Source organism: Trematomus bernacchii, unplaced genomic scaffold (genome assembly GCF_902827165.1).
Source record: "Trematomus bernacchii unplaced genomic scaffold, fTreBer1.1, whole genome shotgun sequence".
In the NCBI taxonomy this organism is placed as follows: domain Eukaryota; kingdom Metazoa; phylum Chordata; class Actinopteri; order Perciformes; family Nototheniidae; genus Trematomus; species Trematomus bernacchii.
The window spans coordinates 363,389-384,690 of NW_022988111.1; the positions used below are offsets into that span (position 1 = coordinate 363,389).

General features: G+C 43.0%; 1 protein-coding gene across 2 annotated transcripts in view; it reads right to left on the reverse strand.

Moving 5' to 3' along the window:
- Window positions 1-20,883, reverse strand: part of si:dkeyp-44a8.4 (collagen alpha-1(XXIII) chain) — a 112,497-nt gene extending 91,614 nt beyond the window's left edge. For both annotated transcript variants that reach the window (XM_034122097.1, XM_034122096.1), the window contains exons 1-2: window positions 20,313-20,883; window positions 19,751-19,820 (exon numbers count right to left, since the gene is read on the reverse strand). In XM_034122097.1, the coding sequence (XP_033977988.1) occupies window positions 19,751-19,820; window positions 20,313-20,642 (400 nt within the window). In that variant the 5' untranslated portion in view covers window positions 20,643-20,883. The remainder of the gene's footprint in view (window positions 1-19,750; window positions 19,821-20,312) is intronic.
- Window positions 20,884-21,302: the final 419 nt, after the last annotated feature.

Here is a 21,302-nt window from a genome sequence, read left to right on the forward strand (position 1 = left end):
GACGGATGCTAAACACAAGACTGGATTCTCCAAGCCAGGGGCATAAATAACAGATAGACTAATCATGGAGAAAGATTACCTCAGCACGGCTCCCATAAAATGCACAAACGTTGTAGTTGTCTACTTCCACTCGCTGACTACTTGGAAAGTTTTTAATAGACTGTAAGGGTTTACAAAACACAACAAAAGAGACCAAAAACATGTCAAAGACAAAGATATTTGACTTAATTAGCTCAAAACATCTGTTCCTTATTTCAAACCACAGATTGAATGTTCAAAGCTGATCTTAATTTCCTGAGATATTTTTTGAATTAAAAAGCTCACAGACCAAACAGCCAAATATAAAGTGAGAATTTTGATGAAAAACTACAAATAGTTCCGTGTTAAACCCCAGGCATGAGAGGTTACAGCTCAGTATAATGAGAATCTATTTACAAAGGCAGGCATGGAAAATGTATTAGTCCATTTAGTCTGGCTGTACAGGGTCACTGCGTTTACACAGGAGACCTTATAAACTCTTCAAGGCCACTTGCTTACTCCCTTATGACACACCCACGCATGCACGCACGCACACACACACCATAGAAAAAGGGCATTCAGCATTCCCAACATTCCCAATGGTGCCTGGCATCCTGGCCTCCATCAGTGAAGATTTGCCAGATCTTCTGCCACACACACACACACTAACACACCAACCCACACCCACATGCACTTATAATTACCCACAACCACACTTGAGCAGCCGCTTACCAAACTTCAACCGTGATCTGAGGCCTCACTCGAAACCAAAACACGCCAGTCAGATGTCCCCCAATTTGACCTTCTGCTCTCCCTCTTATTCATTCAAATGGTTTGGAAGCTAACAAGATTTCCCATCAACGTTTCTATTTTATTTCACTTCATTGTAATCCTCTACTTCACTAATCTCAAATAAACCATGATGGGGGTTGTTTGTGTACTTAGGCTCCTAGTTGTCTTTTGGACTTTAACTGCCACTGTGTAAAAGATAGCAAAGGTGGAGTAAGAGGTTTCCATTTCTATCAGCCTTAATAAGTACCAGTGTGAGATGTCAAAGGGCATTCCACTTGAATAGACAGATCCTGTTTTGTGACTTCAGTATTTCCTCTCGTGTCTTTTTAAGAGCGGTTATTTTAGCTTAATCTGTTGAGTATTTCTCCAGTCATCAAGGAATTCTTATAAAAGGGAAAAGATTGAAATTGTCTGTGTCCTGTTTAATTCAGAAAACAGCCCAAAAGCAGCAGGAGCCTCAGTCTCAGTGTGAGACTGACAGGAAAGTGATTCCCTTATGTTCAACTCTGAAGTCGATTTATCTTCCTCAGGTTTGGCAGCAGAAGCTCTCATTAACATAAGTCAAATATACCATCTACAGACCTGAGCAAACACTGGATACGTTACATTTACTGAGTGATGTTGGCTTGCTGAGACAAAATATTTCATGACAAGAAATTAGGGGGAAAAGTTCAAAATTGAATATGAAAGAGGCCTTTAGACACACACACACACACACACACACACACACACACACACACACACACACACACACACACACACACACACACACACACACACACACACACACACACACACACACACACACACACACACACACACACACACACACACACACACACACACCACACACACACACACACACACACACACACACACACACACACACACACACACACACACACACACACACACACACACACACACACACACACACACACACACACACACACACACACACACACACACACACACACACACACACACACACACACACACACACACACACACACCAGGAAGCAGGGTTGGTGAGTGTCGATTTGTTATCTGCCCCTGCTGCTCATTCCCCCTCAGTGTGGGCAACTCTTCCTATCTCTTCCTGCTTCATCTGTCCCTCACCATCCACAGCCACGGCATCCATCCTCCACACCTGTCAGGGGTCGTGACCCATTGATCCCTCCCAGGATTGGCCTCCTCACCCTCTGGACCAGGTGCTTTCATTTCACACCTCCATCCATCCATCAGTTTATCTATCTATACATCCTACTACTCTATATATCGACGCATCTATTACCAGCTATCTGTCTCTCAGTCGACGTGATGATCCTTTGACTCATCTCCGCTCTCTAACTTCACACACACGCGCTCATACACATCCGCAAAGCCCCCTGCTGTCCACCACACTTGCACCTGCTGTCTGACAATAGAAGGAAACTGAGACACAGAGAGAGGTTAATGAAGGTCTAAATTTAACACGGCTTCTCTGATCCCTACAGCAAGTGGTTTCATTCAAAACTATCAGAGGAATCTTGAGAGGGCTACTTAGCGGGCTAATAGGTTAGCACGCGTGTCTCTGGTGACACATCAGGGCTATATGGGGGGAGAGAGCCAGCGTTCTGGGGATTTGTGGACACCAAATACTCCAGGGGAGAAACTAAATGAGAGCTGTGGAGGAAATGAGTGGAAAAAGAGAAGCTTCCTAAGACTCTAAGGTCAGCCCAGGTCAGCGGATTGGTAAGAGAGTGGAAAAGAGCGAGTCCTGCTCTGTAAATAGCAGAGCAGGATTAAACTGTCCACAAATCTTTCTTAGGGTTTGGTTTGAACTCCTTTAGGGCCTCTTCTGTTCGTGGTTTTCCACAAAATAGAATTTCATTCTGCAGCACCACACATGTTCAAAAACTAAATAGCTTTACGGTAAATTAGCAGGACTTTAAGTAGTCGACTTGGCTCGACATACTTGCCCTTATACCTCAAATCAAAAGATGCAATAATATTTCCAAATACTATCTGGAGACAGACTGAGGGAAAGAAGACAGACATGTAAAAAAAGAACAACTGAAAATGATGATATGATACGATAAAACATTATGTATCAGAATATACTGCAATGAATGTTCTCCGTTTAAGAAATGTAAGCATACAGTTATACATGACATGTTATAGATGTCAAAGCACATACAAACAGTTATGAGGATTTAACAGAACACATTCTAATCTCTGGATAGAGATCTTTTTTAGCAGCACGCAGTTTAGCAATAGGATAGACTGAATAGCTCCTTATCGGAGGGGGGAAGTACAGAATTGACCATACTAGCTGTATTCTGTTTGCAAGCACATGAAAAAGGTTTGGATTGAACTCTAATTGAATCATTTCGGACAGGAGTAAATCAGGCTGAATTCTGTTCAGTTCAGATGAAGAAGAGAAAGCATGTGTTTTCTGTTCGTCGAGGTGCATCTTCCGTGCTGAGACCTTGCTCGCAGGCAAATTTAAAAGGATGTTACCTGTTCTTGTTTTAAGATGTTGGACCATAATCGTTTCCAATGATTTCATTATAACAGATGTGGTGCTATAACAAGATTCAATGTGCTCTTTTAGGCATCGTTTTTTGGGAGAGGTTCAATTTAAAGTCCTCCAAGCTATAACGATTTTCAGCAGACAGATGAAAGATAGGTTGCCAGACAGGGGCCGATCCCCTGGCAAAAGATTTTTAAAAGCAGTGCTTGACTCGGGGCCAAAGAAAGGCTGGACGGTGTGAAGTGCGAGCAGCAAGAACGAGAGGGTAAGAGAGTGAGAACAAGAGCGAAAGAAGGGTAGTAGATCAAAGGGGGGAGAAAATAACTGGAAGGGAGAGTGGAAGGTCAGCTTGTTAACGGAGCATTGAGCATCAAACTCTACAGTGGTCTGAGACTTTTACTGTCCCCAACTTAAGTACTCCCGTCCCTCCAATATAGATGACCTGACATCTGTATTTCTAACTGTACATGTAGAAGAGACTGAACAGAACAAAGGATGAGAAACTAAAAAGGCATAAAACAGCAAAGTACAGACATGGAAGAACTCAATTGCAACTGATGAGAAACCCGGCTCTCTTAGACTCTAAGTCTGCAGGTGTGTGTGTGTGTGTGTGTGTGTGTGTGTGTGTGTGTCAATAATGTGCTGGCAACCTTATTATGGCATTATCCTGTTACAGTTCTCCAAAGTGGAAACATCTTGACTGAAATCACAGCAGCCCCCCCCCCCCCCCCCCCCCCCTTCCAAAAAAACCAGAGCGCCAATCAAACGACAACTGAGATCCTGTCAATTGAAAGCGACAGTGGTGGTTTTGGCTCAGCCCCACTCTGCCTAAACCAGTCAAACAAAGGATTATTAAAACTGACAAGAACTAAGGTGGAAGCAGGATTGTAGCTCTTAAAATGAGATTAAGTTTGAGATCAAGTTGACCATAAGGAAACAAATCTGTCAAATGTAGGAGTGTTTGATTGAACAAGGTTCACAGGGGAGAAAGAACAGGAAGAAATCAGAGGTACGATGTCCACTTAAATTATGAAAAAGTGTATTGCATTAAACCTTATACATCTGATTGTAGGGTTGATGGACATTTGGATAAAGCAAAGGCAAGCATGGCTTAAATAAGAAACGACTAATCACACGACTCATGGCTTTTGTTTTCCTTTATACTTCTCCGACATTGTATGAATACATGTAAAGAATCTGTCAATACCTCCACTGATTAACGCAAGGATGTTTTAAATGTCTCGTGCTCAGTGCACTGAGTCACCGGTGTTCATGTTGGCAGCCAGATGCAGGTTCTTTTGTTCAAAGTTAAGTTACTGTAGCAGTCTGCAGTGTTTGAGTTCTCTACCATAAGCAAAGGTAGCCTCATACCCAGCACACATGGACTGCACTTGCAGACAACGTCTAATCAGAGACAGGACTGTCAGGGTGCCTCAAGTGAGCACACATGTCTGCGTACGTATGCCAGAGTGTGTGAAAAAAAACCTGAATGAAAAACAGGATTTTACTCGCACTAAATACTTTTTATTCACTTTAAAGAAGAGCCCCGTTTAGCCTGTCTGCCCTCCGCCCCCTCAGCGTTCCCACAATACCACACCACTGAGAACAAATGTGACACCACAGTACACAAGACTAAAGAGCCCAATACCACACGTACAATCACAACCAGCAGGGGAAATGGGCATGGTGTGGGTCTCATGGGGCAGGCCTTTTGTTACACACTTGATGTGGATCGTATACGTGTAGGGTATCCAAACTATGTGAACAGTTGTGCAAGATGAAAAATGATGGCTGCAAAGAGTAGAGACAGACAACAATAGTTTCATTCTGTGGCCCTCTGGGGAGAGGAGGAACGATGGGATCAAGACAGACGCTTTTCTCTTTCCTCTTTTTCATTCTATGCCTCCTGTACTGTTTGTGTGTTTCTACCACATGTACATTTAGGCTACATGGCTATGTGATATGTATATATTGCATGATGTGTTGGTATGTAAGCTTTGCGTTTGTGTAAATAATCATATACCTGTTTATACTGGGCCCTGCGTTGAAACACTTTTGTTTGCTCTCTGTAACCAGGTTAGATGTCCACCTCGGGGTCTTTTGGTTTCGTGCTATATGGATCCAATAAGAATTCGACTAACTTCATTCAGCTCCAGCTCCAAGTCGAGTCCGGTATCAGCGCCTGGGGTCAGATATTGTTCTGGGGGGTGGAGGCAGAGAGAGTGTGTGTGTGTGTGTGTGTGTGTGTGTGTGTGTGTGTGTGTGTGTGTGTGTGTGTGTGTGTGTGTGTGTGTGTGTGTGTGTGTGTGTGTGTGTGTGTGTGTGTGTGTGTGTGTGTGTGTGTGTGTGTGTGTGTGTGTGTGACCGGTGACTGACAGTGGGCAGACCTGTAAACAGACCAACAGACTGACAAGGAGACAGACAGACAACCTCAGGTCCATTAAAGCCAGGTCATTTGATCCGCTTTTTTGTGAAGGGCCATTTGACCCCCTGAGCGAACAGATCAGGCCTGTCGTGCAAACCTCAACACCCCCCCACCACCCCAGTTCTTCTGCTATTCCCCCCCCCGTTACCCCCTGCCCCTTAAAAGACCTAAAGCCCTGATCCTCATTCTTTACATATTCTTGTTTGTTGTGTGCATCCTGCCAAGTAATGATTCAAATTCTAAACAGTATGACCAATCATATGCAACAAAATAATATGAATAATGCACATTTGTTTTGGGGGGTTTTACCAATTAAAAACGAAGCAGGGACATCTTGCATGAACACATTTGTATACTACAAATTTGGGGATTTTTGATATTATTTTTGAGTTTTTTCCCCCTTTTGTATTGCACATCTGAAGATAGACAGCATAGGGAGAGAGAGAAAGGATGGCATTCAGTAAAGTTCCATACATTGGATTTGAACTCGCTTTATTACATGGGGCGCCCTCTCTGTAAAGACATTTTTAAATTTTCAAATGACTAATTTTAACTAAGTAATAACTTATTAACTATTTAAAAAGCGGATAGACAGGAACACTTTTTTGATATCATCAATTATCTTATCTTCTGCCCATTTACCCCATCCATCCTCTACTTCTGGTGTGAGGATTGTGACTGGCTGCTGATGGAGCTCCAATTCCCAGAGGGAGGAGAAGAGGGGATTCAGGCTGGGTAGGGCGGGAGTTGCACTTCTGGCATCCTGTTTTGGATGCACTAAATAGGACTTGTTTAGGGTTTAAAGCTTACTGCAGGAGACATAATGGGGCTCTATTCTTGCTAAAAGGTCAAGAGGTTGCGGGCTAAGGATTATTACTGGACACAAGAGGCAGAAAAAACATCAGTGATGCTGGTGTAGCCTGAAGCAAACATCTAAAACTGAGCCTGAGATTCAGTTGAGTTCACTTAGATCCCCAAACCCTGTATTAATATCTAAAGATAATATCTCAGTTCTGCAGCTTGTGATTCGTCTCAACCGTCTGCCAGCGACAAAAACTATTTACAGGCATGGGTCTGGTTAAAGTGACAGGAGGGACCAACAAGGCTAACATAAATGGGAGCTGGCACAGCTGTCTTTGTGTTGCCACACACTGAGCTAAATATACACGACAATCATTCCAAGGCATCACAGACTGCGAGAGTGCACATTTCTCCCCCTTATCCTCACTTTTCTACTCTTCGTCTCCCACCTACATCCCACCTGATGAACAACACCACCTGTAATGGCTTCACTATTATCAAAGGTCACAAAATAAAACAAGCACAGCTGCTTTGCACTGTTTTTGCTTTGTCTCGTTCCTATTAGACAGGCAGACATGTGTACATTTACACAGAAAACACACGCACCCTGACGGAGAGACCTTACTCTGAATGTCAGGTCTACTGTCATGTCGGGGACACGGCCCAGGGGAAACCATATGAGGTAATCGGTCAGTTTAGAGGGGCTAATATTAATGAACATGGTCAAAGTGCAGGGGAGACACAGAAAAAAGACATAGCATTACAGGCTAAAGACTGACCCCACTTTACTGAGGGCCTGCTGAGAGGGGGAAGGGGGGGGGGAGAGGGAAGATGGAGAAAAGGCAGTAAAGTCCAGGAGGGGAGACACCACACAGAAGGAGAAACACGATCTTGGAGGACCTCCAGACATGAGGATATTGTTTTAAAAATAAAGAATAATGGATATAGAGATACGCGAAATGGGGGTGGGGGAAGATGAAATGGAAGCAGGAAAGAGATGTAAGAAGGTAAAATATGGGGGACAGAGAGAAGAGGGAGAACGAGAGCAGCGAAGGGTTTGGAGGAATGTGAGAGAGGCGGAGAAAGGGGTCAACTCAGGAAGGCTTCCAGCTGCGCTCCCTCCACTCTGATCTTATCTGCCTGTTTGCTTGGGGTATACACAGAGCTTCCAACCCCCCCACCCCTACCAATACACTGTCCTGCTGTAGCCATCCCCTCTGTCCACTTCATACTCAGACAGGCAGAGAAGCCATGATGCCTTGTACTGACCTGCATTGTCTACAAACACACAGAAAACACATGCACTTGCACATTCAGACATCCAGACATGCAGGGAGTAAGAATCCTGGACAGGAAAGATAAACATCTTGGTTCTTACGCTCCATGTAACGTTGTCTGTCTTTCCGATTGAGGAGGAAACCGAGTTTAAAAGTTCATGTAATTAGACCAAATACCATCAACTGATCTGTGCTGCTAATTCATTTGCGTGCCAGACAGACAAATTGTCAAGTCTGTCAAATTTGATTATCAAGTCTGCTACAAATAAACTAATATGACACACCGTGTGAGTAGAATATGTCTGCATGTTAAAAAGGCTTAGAAAGATTCCTGTTTTAAAATGTTGTCCAGACGCCAGGTTTGGAAACCTATAAAACAGAAAGGTATTACAGATGATAGTCTGTGAACTAATAACCAGGTTTGTGTCAATGATGTCACACATAGGATCCATTACAGCTTCATAAACTAATGTCAGGGTTCAATATTGTATTTTAGTCCTTTGATGAAAGACTGAACAGTTATAAAGTGTGTTTGGCTATCCGTTTATTAAGGATATTTCCTACAAGCAGTGCAAAAATAGATAAGGACTACAGCACTGATGTCTAATACTGTGCAAAGCAGAAGCCATGTAACACAACATATCATGTAGGATTGATCTGCAGTCAATGAGTTTGCAGTGTTAACACTTGAATCACTTGGTGCAACTAAACAACTAAGACAAATGAACAGATCCCATAAAAAGCTTATCCACATGCTTTGCAAACATAATCTTGATTATCCTTGCTAATTTAATCAGCAGCCTTTTTGTCCTGTGCACTGACTGTTTTCCATGGGCTACCAATAAAAACTACATTAAAGAAGTGCTTTGCGCTGGTGGTTTGGCTGTTCCTCACAACAACATGTTTTATGATCAGCAGCTTGAATTTGGGTCTCCTCATTGGCCCGCTGTGTGTTATAAACCAGTTCTCTATTTAAAGGCCAATTTGGGCGGTTATGGCTTTGTATACATACTCTTTTGGGTTAATCCTTGTTTAAAAACAGCCCAACTCTTTGTTTAGAATGTAAAAGGAATCATATGGGACTCGAGGCAGAGGAGGCGGCTTGCCAAGCCGGTGTTGCAGTAATAGCAATAGCATATTTACCCATTGAGATGAGATATGGTTACATTTGAAATGATAGAAAGACAATGAAACGAATTGTAAAATTAGGTTCAACGTGTCTACATGTATCTTAAATTCGTGCGTTTCCATCTATCAGAGTCACATTGTGCACTTTGGTCTCTCCGACAGTCGATTCCTGCCGCTGTCTTCCCTCTCCCTTCTCTCGCAACTTATCCCAGTCTTTGTCCTCGTTCCAATTCACACAATCAGAACCACATGGACATGAGAAAACAATCCGTGTAAATAAACAAGACCAAAAAAGGGCCTGCTCGGTTCCAAAATGGCAGCCCTGGTGCCTGGATTTAAGAAGTATTAACAGCGAAATAAAAAAAAGTGACAGCTCCATAAAAACGTGTGTAGGCATCTGGATGTTTATTGTTGTGTGTGTGTGTGTGTGTGTGTGTGTGTGTGTGTGTGTGTGTGTGTGTGTGTGTGTGTGTGTGTGTGTGTGTGTGTGTGTGTGAGCATGTGTTTTCCCTGCTGTCTTTTTAAAACCACAGCAGTCTTTCTTCTTCTTGATGTGTGTCAAGGCTGTGGCTCCTGAACCATCACAATTATCTTGTAGCAGTCAACACGTGCTTAAGTATAGACAGTAAGATAACATCCGCACACATCTGTAGCCTCAACACCTTCAGGACCTAATCTATCTCAAACCTAAACGTGTGTAAAATGGCTGCATTTCTTCACTGGCAAGGTAAGGAAAGATGAAGAAAGAATGAAGGAAACATTTTTTGAATGCAGTCAGAGAGAAAATGAGCAGAGAGAGAGATGATGGACCTGATAGATTGTCCACATGTTCAACCTAGATACACCATGTGTAACCAGAGCTGACTGGACATCTGTGATATACTCCACTGTCTCCTAAAATGCACTCAGGACTCATTTTATTTTGATTCTAGAGTGGAACAGCATAAATGCAGATAAGAAGTCCCTATAGAGGCTGGCAATGGAGATGGGCTGTTGGATGGTATGCAGAAACGTAGGAACACACACGCTCTGCTCACGCATGAGGATTGCGACACACACACACACACACACACACACACACACACACACACACACACACACACACACACACACACACACACACACACACACACACACACACACACACACACACACACACACACACACACACACACACACACACACACACACACACACACACACACACACACACACACACACACACACACACACACACACACACACACACACACACACACACACACACACACACACACACACACACACACACACACACACACACACACACACACACACTTTGAGCAACAAGAATGCAGAGGCACACAAGCATTTGCTCAATATGTATAAAACAGATGGAACGCTGACAAAAAGTTTCAACATGTGCAGTATATTTTCGTATATTTTCTTCCTCCCTCAACCTCCCCCATCTGTGCCTCCATCTGGCCGAGGCAGTTAGACAGTGAGCAGCAGCAGCAGCAGCAGCCTACTTGTCATAAACTGAGTGTTTCAATTTAATGGCAGCAGGTCATGGTGTGTGTCCTCCACTGTGCGCTCATTAACACTTATTTAACAGCCATTATAGCACTGTCACAGCACCTTCGGTCACAAACCAGCTGATAAACATGCACACTGTGCTGTCAAACAAAGATATAAAGACACATGAATCTTCAATTAAGGCTTCTCATTGACTCGTATCTAGGGAATCAGGTCCGCACACTGTCTGAAGTTTCCCTTAAACGCATGTAGCACACAACAAGAGAATGTCTATGTCAGAATTATCTCACTTAAGCTTAAGATATACTTACTTTTATCCATGTCTGTGCGCAGGGTGACTGTTAAACACCTGCACTTTTGAAAGAACATCCATTCATCTGCTTGCAACTTATATATATCAATATTCCAATTACTTGTATATAGACTGTTGCACTATTTCTATTATATTATATTTTATTTTATTTACTTGCACTATTATCTGTTTTATTGTGTTGCACTGTTGGAGGAGCCTGTGACCTAAGAATTTCATTGTCATAACTAAACTGTAGCTATGTACAAATGACAATAAAAGCCTTGAATCCTTGAAAATGGTGTTACCTTGAGTATCATACAAGCATTTGGATTGTCGGTTGTGCGCGTCCTCAGAATTTGACGCAACAAAAGCACGTGGTAAAAAGGAAATCTCTGGCCTTGAAATAGTCTAAATTTCCATCTCTCATACGACAGCACATACAGCTCCTTCAGTTAAGGTCTAGATCATTTCAGGGTTGCAAAGGCATGTGTCTATAAACGCCGGTTTCTAACTGAACTCTAGCTTGGCTGATGATCGGATCCACTTAGACAGTATTATTACAATAATGTTACACTAAAATTACCCTCTGATATCCAAGCTGCTGGGAAACGACTGCGTGCAAAATCCTGAAATATCCTGCTCAGAAAAACCTCAGAGTGAAACAACCCATCAACGGCTTTGTCAGGCTGTTTCACACACAATGAAGCGGAGAGTTTAACTGCAGCCACTGCGGTTCGATGTTAAGTCGTAGATTTATTACACACGGCTGTAGACATGAGAGCAGAGACACGGCACGTCTTGCTTGGTTACCTCTTGCTGTTTGAGGTTTCAAACGTAATGTGTTTGCACTAATTCCTCCGCCTCAAAATTGACCTAGACCCCTGAGCATGCATAGTTCCTTTTATTAAAAACACAAATATATAATTATCAAGTTGTTCTTTCAAATGTATTTCCATAGCCAATGGTAATAAGGCCTGTGGTCTACTAATACAGTTGCCGTCTCAGACAAATCCTGCTGCCAGTAGCTTTTACTGACGGCTATAAAAACAGGAAATGACATGGTGGATACACACCTGAGGGAGAATCTCCCTCTGCATCTCCTCAGTGTCCGTTTACAGTACGTGTGATAGACATCTTCATCCCCCCCTCCTCCTCCTCACTCCTAGCTGAACTTTGGGTTAATGTATACATACAGGGAACACACTGACCCACTGTGGAGGGGCAGCAACCTAAGGCCACACCCCAGAGGTAAGTATACACTCCTCATATCCTAAAGAGAGACAAGGAGGGAGAGGAGGAAGCCAAAGAGAGACAAGGAGGGAGAGGAGGAAGCCAAAGAGAGACAAGGAGGGAGAGGAGGAAGCCAAAGAGAGACACACCTCAGATGTAAAAGAGCAACATTTGGAGGGACAAATGACACATTTCGAAAGGTCAAACTGAGGGTGAAAACATGCCTCACAATCCAATGCTCGCCGAGTGTTAAGTTGTTGAGAGCTGTCCTGCCGTCCGCTGCAGAATGCCCTCACCTCCCTGTTATGACAGAATAACATGGACCAGTGATGCTGAGGGCTTGTTCAAAAGGTTTCAGGCCCAGTTTTACGAGCTCAGCTCTCATTTAAGAGGTGCTCGGAGAGTGACGAGCCGACCGAGGGGCTTTTACACTAAGCAGAAGCATGTTCGGCACAGTGATACCATCTGGATCATCGATGCCCTCCTTAACACCTCCATCAGCCCCACAATGACTCCCAAGAAAAGATACGACGGTCTCAGTGTCAGGGAGGGATGGAGGGTTAATAAACGATAACCTCTGCTCCAACTCTGCCTGTTAGTGTCTCGGGGATCACGTCCAGAGATGCAACCCGTCTGATGAATCCAGGTGTGTTCACACGAGTCCTTGTCCTGCAGCTGGATTCAGTCTCGCTAGATTCTTGAATGATTAACTTGGCTGTGAATGCCAAGGAAAATACTGATACTGGAAACATATTTATGTGGATCTTTATCCGTGTTGGACATCTTAACAGATGATGGGAGTGAAATGAAAGCCTTTTTACAGGTGTGTTGGAGTCTTCAAGTTTTAGTTCATTTTAAAAACACATTCGTAAGAGTTTCTTTTAGGTTTCAGATCCTCACTGTCCTCTTAACTCAATACATGCTTTATATGTACAGTCTGAGGTTTAAACCAATCACATTCTGCAGCACGGAGAGAGATCGTTTGACCTCACAATGCTGTCGGCCAGCCAGAGGCCACATGGTGGAGTTAAAGAGTTTTCTTGCCCCCCCATTAAAATCCTATTCACCTCGTCACCTGCCACTTGAGATAATTAAAGAAAATATAATAATAGTTTCCACATTTGGCACCATGCCTGCTCAGCACTGCATGCTAAGCTGCTGCCACTTCTACTTGCTCAGACTTCAGCTCTCGATGAAAATATGGCATCCGTGTCGAAACATAGTGATACTCACGGATTATTTGAGATATTCAGGAATTCAATTATGGCTTTATCATATTTGTATTACACTTGTTTAAAAAAAAAATGAATAAAATCAAACAAAACACTTCAAAACTAGTAGTAGCTGCAGATGTGTTCCCTTAAACTTGAGGCCAACATGCAAATAATTGTACATCATGTGCCTAATTTGACTTTCTCTCCTACACAGATGTGGCCGACATGGCTCAATTGTTTTCCCTTTTAAAGTGACATATAACATGTTTAACAGGTTTTCTACTTGAGACAATTATTTGATGAGAAGTGGCACTGTGCTTGGACATTATTCGTTGCCTGTAGCCTTGTTTTTGGACAAGGCTGTGTTTGAAAACAAGCATACATAAGAGTTATATGAACATATTGAAATCATACAAAGAAATGCTGTCTTGATTTAAGTGTAACCTTTCAAAAGCCATCTGTGGAGTTGACAGATCAAGAATGATTCTGCGGCGATGCTCTTCAAATCAATTCAAGGCTGGAGAAATGAATTATGTCCCTGCGGTTGAACATATCACTTGATACCTTTGATGCACGCTGGTCTGCTGAAAACTGGTGTTTTGAAATGTTGTGCATCAGACAAAGCCGTATTGTGTGGAGACCAGCAAATCAGATGTCCTTATATCAAGTTTTACTTTGATGCCATGTGTTCATTAAATTATTTATGAATCTCATTTTAGATTAAACCTACTCAAGTGTTCTCTATTGTATCTATTTAATAACACGTAATTAAATCAAGATGCTAAAACAACAACTTATTATAGTAAAACTGCTTCTTAATACTTTACACAATGTGCAATTCTTCTCCAAATTGCTGAATGTTATGATATTTCTTTCCACCTGTGGTAATAAGGAACTCTTTTGTGTACGAGGACAGTTCTTGTTGTCATGCACGACTCAATGGAAGTGCATGAGAAGACTCAGCACAAGCACATTTCTTTTGCTTGCCAGAAAAATGATGTAAATGTAAACAGGCCCTGTAATGGGTGTTGCAGGCTATGTTTGGAATTACCGCTATCAGCCAAGATGTGACGACCAACAATATAATGCTTAAATCTGAACACGTGGATGCAAAATCCTTTAAATGAGTTACAATCCGCATTTCCTCCTTAATCCGCTCCACATCACTTCCTGCACTTAATGACCTCACAGCCATCAATGTTTTTTACGAATCAGTGTTGTTGAGTTCCTCTCGTCTGTTGTGTGTGTGTTCTGCACATCCTGGGCTCACCTGGCTGCTGGCTCTTTGCTCCTCTGTGTGTTTCTGAGGTCCTTGTTGGCCTTCATCGGCAACCGGTGTCAAGCGGTTTATTTTTTAAAAAGCAAGAATGTCGGCCATGCTGTTAAACGCTTTGGTTTCTCAAAGCTATCTTTAATAAGAAGGCTGATGAGAGACAGAGAGGGATAGGGTCTGCATGTGAAATGTGTGCGTGAGTATTGTGCATAGAGAGTGTGTGTGTGTGTGTACGTGAGCGTGTGTGTGTGTGTGTGTACACCTGGAGATCAGCTATTCTTCATTTCAAATTGATCCTACTTGAAACATGAGTATGTAAACGGGTTAAAAACCTGTGGAATTTATTACCCACAGTCCCACTCATTCGCCAATAGCTTGTTCTGCGATTCTGGTGATTTACGTGACTTGTGACAAATGTTACCGAAAGCAGAGACGAGGACCAGGCTACAGAGGTTTGGTGACTCATTCTTTTTTGACTCAAAACCTCCAGATTATTTTCATTATCGAATGTGTAATCTTCAGCCCCAGGTTCAACAGATGTGGCCTGACATCACTTTTATCAGACTAGATAGCACTATAAACTAGATATCACTTTGATCACTAGATAATCCATCATCAACTGGTTGTTGAATCTGAATAAAAGATTATCTCATTTACAAATATAGTATTTCCTTTGACTTCAGCGATATAGACACAACCATCTTCAAACCAAATATCTCCAAGAGGCATCATTCCCTTCGTCCTCTACAAATAAACGGAGCACACTCAAGCTGTCCATGATCCTCTTCCAAATGGGAACAAGATATCAAGAAGAGTCATTCAGACTCATTTTGATTTGACTCCTACAGAGACCAGAGGAAGTATCAGACACAAGGAAAGGATAAAGTAACCTGAGGACACGGGGCTCCCACAGCTGTGCACTAGAGCTGCTGTCCATATGAGGTTGGTGTCTAAAGTGCTAGAGTGCTAAAACAAAGCAGGCTGCAATGAATGGAGAACGAAGGGAATAGCAGAGGGATGAGGCTCAAGATGTCCGTCATAAAGCTATAACCACCAGTGTTCATCCACTTATCCAAGGCAAACATTTTGCATTTTAAGACTATATCCCAATTTATGGTCCAGTATTCTGAATCCATTTAACACATTTCTGAATTGTCCTATAGAAGATGTATAGTGTGACAGATTATAAATGCTGAAACTCTTCTGAAACTAAGAGTGTGACAGGATTGACTCATGACTACATCTTGGTCTGGAGCCCCTACAGCCCAACGCCAATCTGTACGGTATGAACCTCAATTATGTGCAGCAGCAGGGTGGAACGTATTTTGTATTTAAAAAAAAATATTGTATATTTTCTTCCCCAGTTGGAAATCTGCAGCATAATGTCAAAAGCCACCTGGATGCTCTGCTACAGGATCACACACACACACACACACACACACACACACACACACACACACACACACACACACACACACCACACACAACACACACACACACACACACAACACACACACAACACACAACACACACACACACAACACACACACACACACACAACACACCACACACACACACACACACACACACACACACACACACACACACACACACACACACACACACACCACACACACACACACACACACACAACACACACACACACCACACACACACACACACACACACACACACACACACACACACACACACACACACACACACACACACACACACACACACACACACACACACACACACACACAGTTATGTGCTTCTTTCCAGAATATTATAAAAAAAATGCATACAGCCCACAGCTATAGCGGAACAAATCTAAAACAAGAACACTTATGAAAACAGTTTCCTGCGTTTATTATCTTTTAAATGGTCATTAATGGAACTTATATGGCCAACGTACAAGTCCTGTAGCGATACATTGTCTAGGTAGCTACAAGCTTCCTGTCTGATTATTATGGCTTTAAAAATAAAATGCAGCCCTGGGGGGTGTTGGCCCCACTGTGGGTCTCCCTAAAGCCGGCTTTCCCGGTCTCCTCCTCCAGGTGTGGGAGCAGGAGCAGACCGGGGACTTCAGCAGACCACTGACAGACAGTGGGAGTATAACAGTAACCAAATATAGGAGTTTAGAGTCGCAATAAAAACAAAAGGCTGTAGCTGAAACAAGTTATTGTTTGCATGTGTACATGGTAAATACGTCAAGGAACCCTGCTGTGAGCATGCTCTCAGTTATATAAAAACACACACCCGGGAGGCCAGTGTTCCCGTTCAGTGCGTTTATTAACTCTTATCTGATGGAAAATGATCTGACCGCACAGCCAGGGGTCTGACCTCTTGCTCTGATATACATTAACACCAAAGACTTGGATGCCCTCAGCCGACTGAAGGAGTTCAGTCCTGACTATAATTTAGGATACAAACATACTTTAACTTAAACAAACATTAACCCAAGACCTGCAGGTAACACAATATGTCAACAAGGGCTGGATTTTAGTTTGTTTGGTCTGAAACAAATCAGAAGTATAAAGAAAAATCTCTTTGTTTTCGTGATGTCCAAACCTAAAGAATATTTAGTTAATGCTAACAAAGGACAAATAGGAGCAGCAACCCCTCACTTTTTTAAATTCATCGTAATATTTAAGATGTTGCCCCATTGAAGGCTGTTCAGACCTTGTATTTCATAAAAATCCTACAACACTGTCTTCTTATTGGATGAGTGATCACTGCATCCCTCTCCTGCTGCAGTCTCCAGTGACTGAGTCATATTATTGGTTGTATCTGGCTGCCATTTAATGTTGGGCCCGTGCCCAAGTGTGGGCCGACGGTGTGCCCCCTAGCTGCTCTCAGACCTGTTAAACAGCCTTTAAATGCAAATTGCAGAGATGACAATACACTCCCTCTACACAGGACACATGCAGCCCCCACATGCTTCTAATTAGCCCAGGCACCATAAAGGTGTTGTGTTCATGTGTTCGTAATGCCTGTGTGTGCAGGTTTGTGTGCAAGCATACGTAGTGTGTGTCTGTTGAGGGAACAGGCGGGTGTTAACTGCAAACACCTGAAGCTTGTAAGCAGAGTTGCTCTCTGTGACACAGTTTGCCTAAGCCTTAACGACTGCTTGCCGTGTCGTATCTGTGAGCATAAAAGTGTCACAATGCTGCTTTTACGGAGGGGAAACCAGAGATAAATGTTCTTTGGCGTCAAAAACTATTTATAAACAGTGTCTCTACAGCTGTGACTGAACAAGAGCGCTTTGCCTACAACATTTTCTTTAGAAGGAAGTTATTAAGTCAGAAGCGCCAATGACAAATTCAACATCATCATTTCCAGTGCGGCTGCAGAAGTGCTGCCCCCTGTTGGGCCCCTGTCTTCATGCAGGCTGTAAGGTGAGCACCGTGATGTGGCGGGCATAGATTTAATGGCTGAAATGCCACTCATGCTGTGTGGCAGTGTGTCCCTCACACACACATACAGGCAGGAATACTTTGGCCTGTGATCTTGGTGGTGAGAGATTCAGGTTTCAGGTGGGAAGAGCTGATGCTAAAGGGAGAGGAGGGTCTCTTCTTACAGTGTCGTGTTGAGAGAGCTGCCTCTGTCGGCCCCTCAAAGGTTCAGTGACAGAAACGTACACACCCACACCCACACACACATATACAACACCACACGCAGCCATATGGGACCATGACCACACTGCACAGTCACACTGATGGGATGCACAGCTCAGCTCAGATAAATGTACATACCAACTTCTGCATGAATCATGTGTTAAGTACTTGGCACGAACACATGCTCACTCCTAAATGTACCAAGCTCATGTGGACTCTTGAGCCAGAGAACCTGGAAAATCTCTAGGTTTTATCGGCTGAGAAATTCTCTTGACGTGGAAAAAAGTATATTTACAGGGAAACGGTTGCATCAAAGCCGTAATAAACAAAATAGCCTTGTTTCACAAAATAAGGCATCTTACCAGTACCAAAAACTGGAAAGAGAAAACTTTAAATAGACTTCTAAATAGTTGTGGAGGGATTGGATTTCAGTGCCAAAACCACATGATTACACAGCAGTTAAGAACAATTGACAGGAAAATGGGATTTAACATTTGATACAATAATATGTTCTAATGAAAAAACGTACATTCAAATGCACAAGAACCAGGCAAAAGGATTACAGGCTAATTGGGCAACAAGTATCTGATTATAATTCTACTGAGTAATGCTTAGTACAAATGCATAGAAGTAAAACTACACTTACATTGAGAGCGCTCTGCTGAATCCAATGCCAACAACACTTCTAACAACTTTGCAAAACAGAGACCGCAAGCTATCTTAGCACAGCAGCCTTCAGACTGGAAAACAGAATGTGTTGAAAGGGGGCCAAAAATTCCACTTGTGAACGTTTTCACCTGCTCTCGTTGTTGCAGGGCTATTCACACTCGCAGACAAAGAGGAAGAGAGAAGAAACAAGAGCCAGGGAGAGAAATGTCCCATATGTGCAGAGAAGCAGCTTAAATACTCTGCTGTAACCTATTGATACAAAAGTCACACTAAAGAAAGACATGTTTGCAACCACATACTCGGTGACTACGTAGGATTCCACTTGAGTTGCAATTTTAAAATGTCCTGAATGCAAGCCTGAGAATTTCTCTGGCAACAAACCACAACTTTCCTCTCCAAAGGTGAGGTAAAAATAGCCAATGTTAACCATTGAACACACTGATGATCACACCGACTGATGCTTCATCAATACATCAAATGGAGCAGCATCTTTACCCAAAATAGAAAAAACAACATATTTCTTGCAACTCAAAGGCATAACGGGGGACTCTGTGTGTAACATGATGTGGATCACACACTGTTCTCCACCCGTGGAACTATCACAAGCCCTGTAACAAACACCGCCAGCCAAACGTGGCCAATCTTGGCACTTGGCTGCACCATCTATAAAAGTGAGCATCCCCCACTGACTTTCAGGCGGCAGGGCTGAGGCTGGACGTCCCGACCCCGCTGATCTGCCGAGTGCAGAACCCTGCCGTCTCAGTATGGGCCCTGCCTAAGTGAAGGGGCCGATTTCCTCCACACAGAAACGATACACATGCATTCTTATTGTTCAGATACACATACACTCTCAGTTCAAAAGAGCATCATAGACAGATAATCAGGTTTCTTAGCCTTCAGTCATGCCTTGACTGTAACTTTTACCTGATAGGCTGCAGAGTTGTTGTAAGTGGTACTAATGCCACAAAGAAAGAGACATACCTGGAGGGCAGGAGCACTCTTGGCCAACGTCCCTAGTTGTCCTTAATTTCGGCAACAGCACCACCACTTTCTGCAGGCAGAGAAAAAACACCTCAGTTTAAAATCCCAGTTCTAGACATGAATATATTTTTAATGAGGAAATCATTAAGAAACATTTCAGAGAATAAAAGATTTACAAAATCTCAATGACTAACAATAAAAAAAAATCATCTGTCTCCCATTACATAAAGCTCAAACATTTAAAGGGCTACCTCAATTCCTTTTCCATTTGATCAAATTATAGGTTGGGGTCTCATCAGTGGTTATATCACTCTATAAAGAGCTTTAACTGTAAACGTAATTAGCCAGCTGCATGCAATGTTGACCCCTACGGTCATACATTAAAAACAAACTGATTTTAGGGGGAATAATTAGGGAGCAATTGCCAAAAAAGTGCCAAGTCTGTGCGTTTGTCAATCTCAGTGCACTTTTACGCACAGGTCTCTGTCAGAAGTTCACAAACACAATGTAGGCTGTTTATTTAATACAATAGAGGCAATTTAAGACAATAGATGCAATGTACCTCTTCCACGAATTTCCCTACTGATGAGCTCAGCTCTGGAGTTAGGGTCCCATCCTCGTTTAGACAAGCCCTGTGCGGCGGCTGGAAGATGGAGGCTTTGTCCATCTCCATCTGCATTCGGCTCTCCAGCTGGAAGGTCTTGAGGCTCATCAGAAGACACACGGTGATGGAGCTCATAGACAGCAGCAGGCACAGAGCGATGGGAAAACCTGGAAGCCACCGCTGCACCGAAGACTTGGGCGCAAACTCACACACAGGCTTACTTTCCCCGATAGAGTGGCTGGCTGTATCCATTGTAAAATCCTGCTTTACAGTCCTCTGGATGAACATAAAGTACCCCAAAAACGCCTTGTTTTGGAGGTGTAGTTCTGCGGTTTAACTCAGGCTCCGTAGAGTAGACAGCGCACCTAACACAACACTGAACTCAAAGTTGAAAGTGCTGTCTTAAATTAGTCTGGAACAAGAGGCAGGAGCAGGCAGCGGCAGTGCACACCGGGTTTACTCCAAACACATGGGAGCGATATGCATGCCAACCAGAGTGAAAGGCGCCTTCAAACGTACTGGTGGTTGTTTCCTGTTGGGGAGTATCCACCATGGATGCGCGACTGAAACTACCACTGGGGCCAATTATTTGCCTCCCTAAAAGTTGCATGTTCAACTAGTTGAGATGCGCCCGCCCTGCTGACCACGTGGGAGGCTGCTGAATGACAGCTGAGAGACTGTGAACGCTCGGCACCTCAGCACTGTACGGTCACGGTGTAGTCCAGGATGCTAATTGTTATTTTTCTAAAACCAATGCAGAATTTTTCGAAGTGAAGATAATGTGCCTTGTTGTGTGATAAACTGAAATGTGTAAATATAGTTTACATTTCCAAACTTACAAACGGTTTCTGTTTTCAATACCTGACCCCAGCAGTGACTAGCCATATAGGCCTATTGTAAAAAATAAGCATCTGGAGGATCATAATATTGCAGATCCTTCAGCAAATG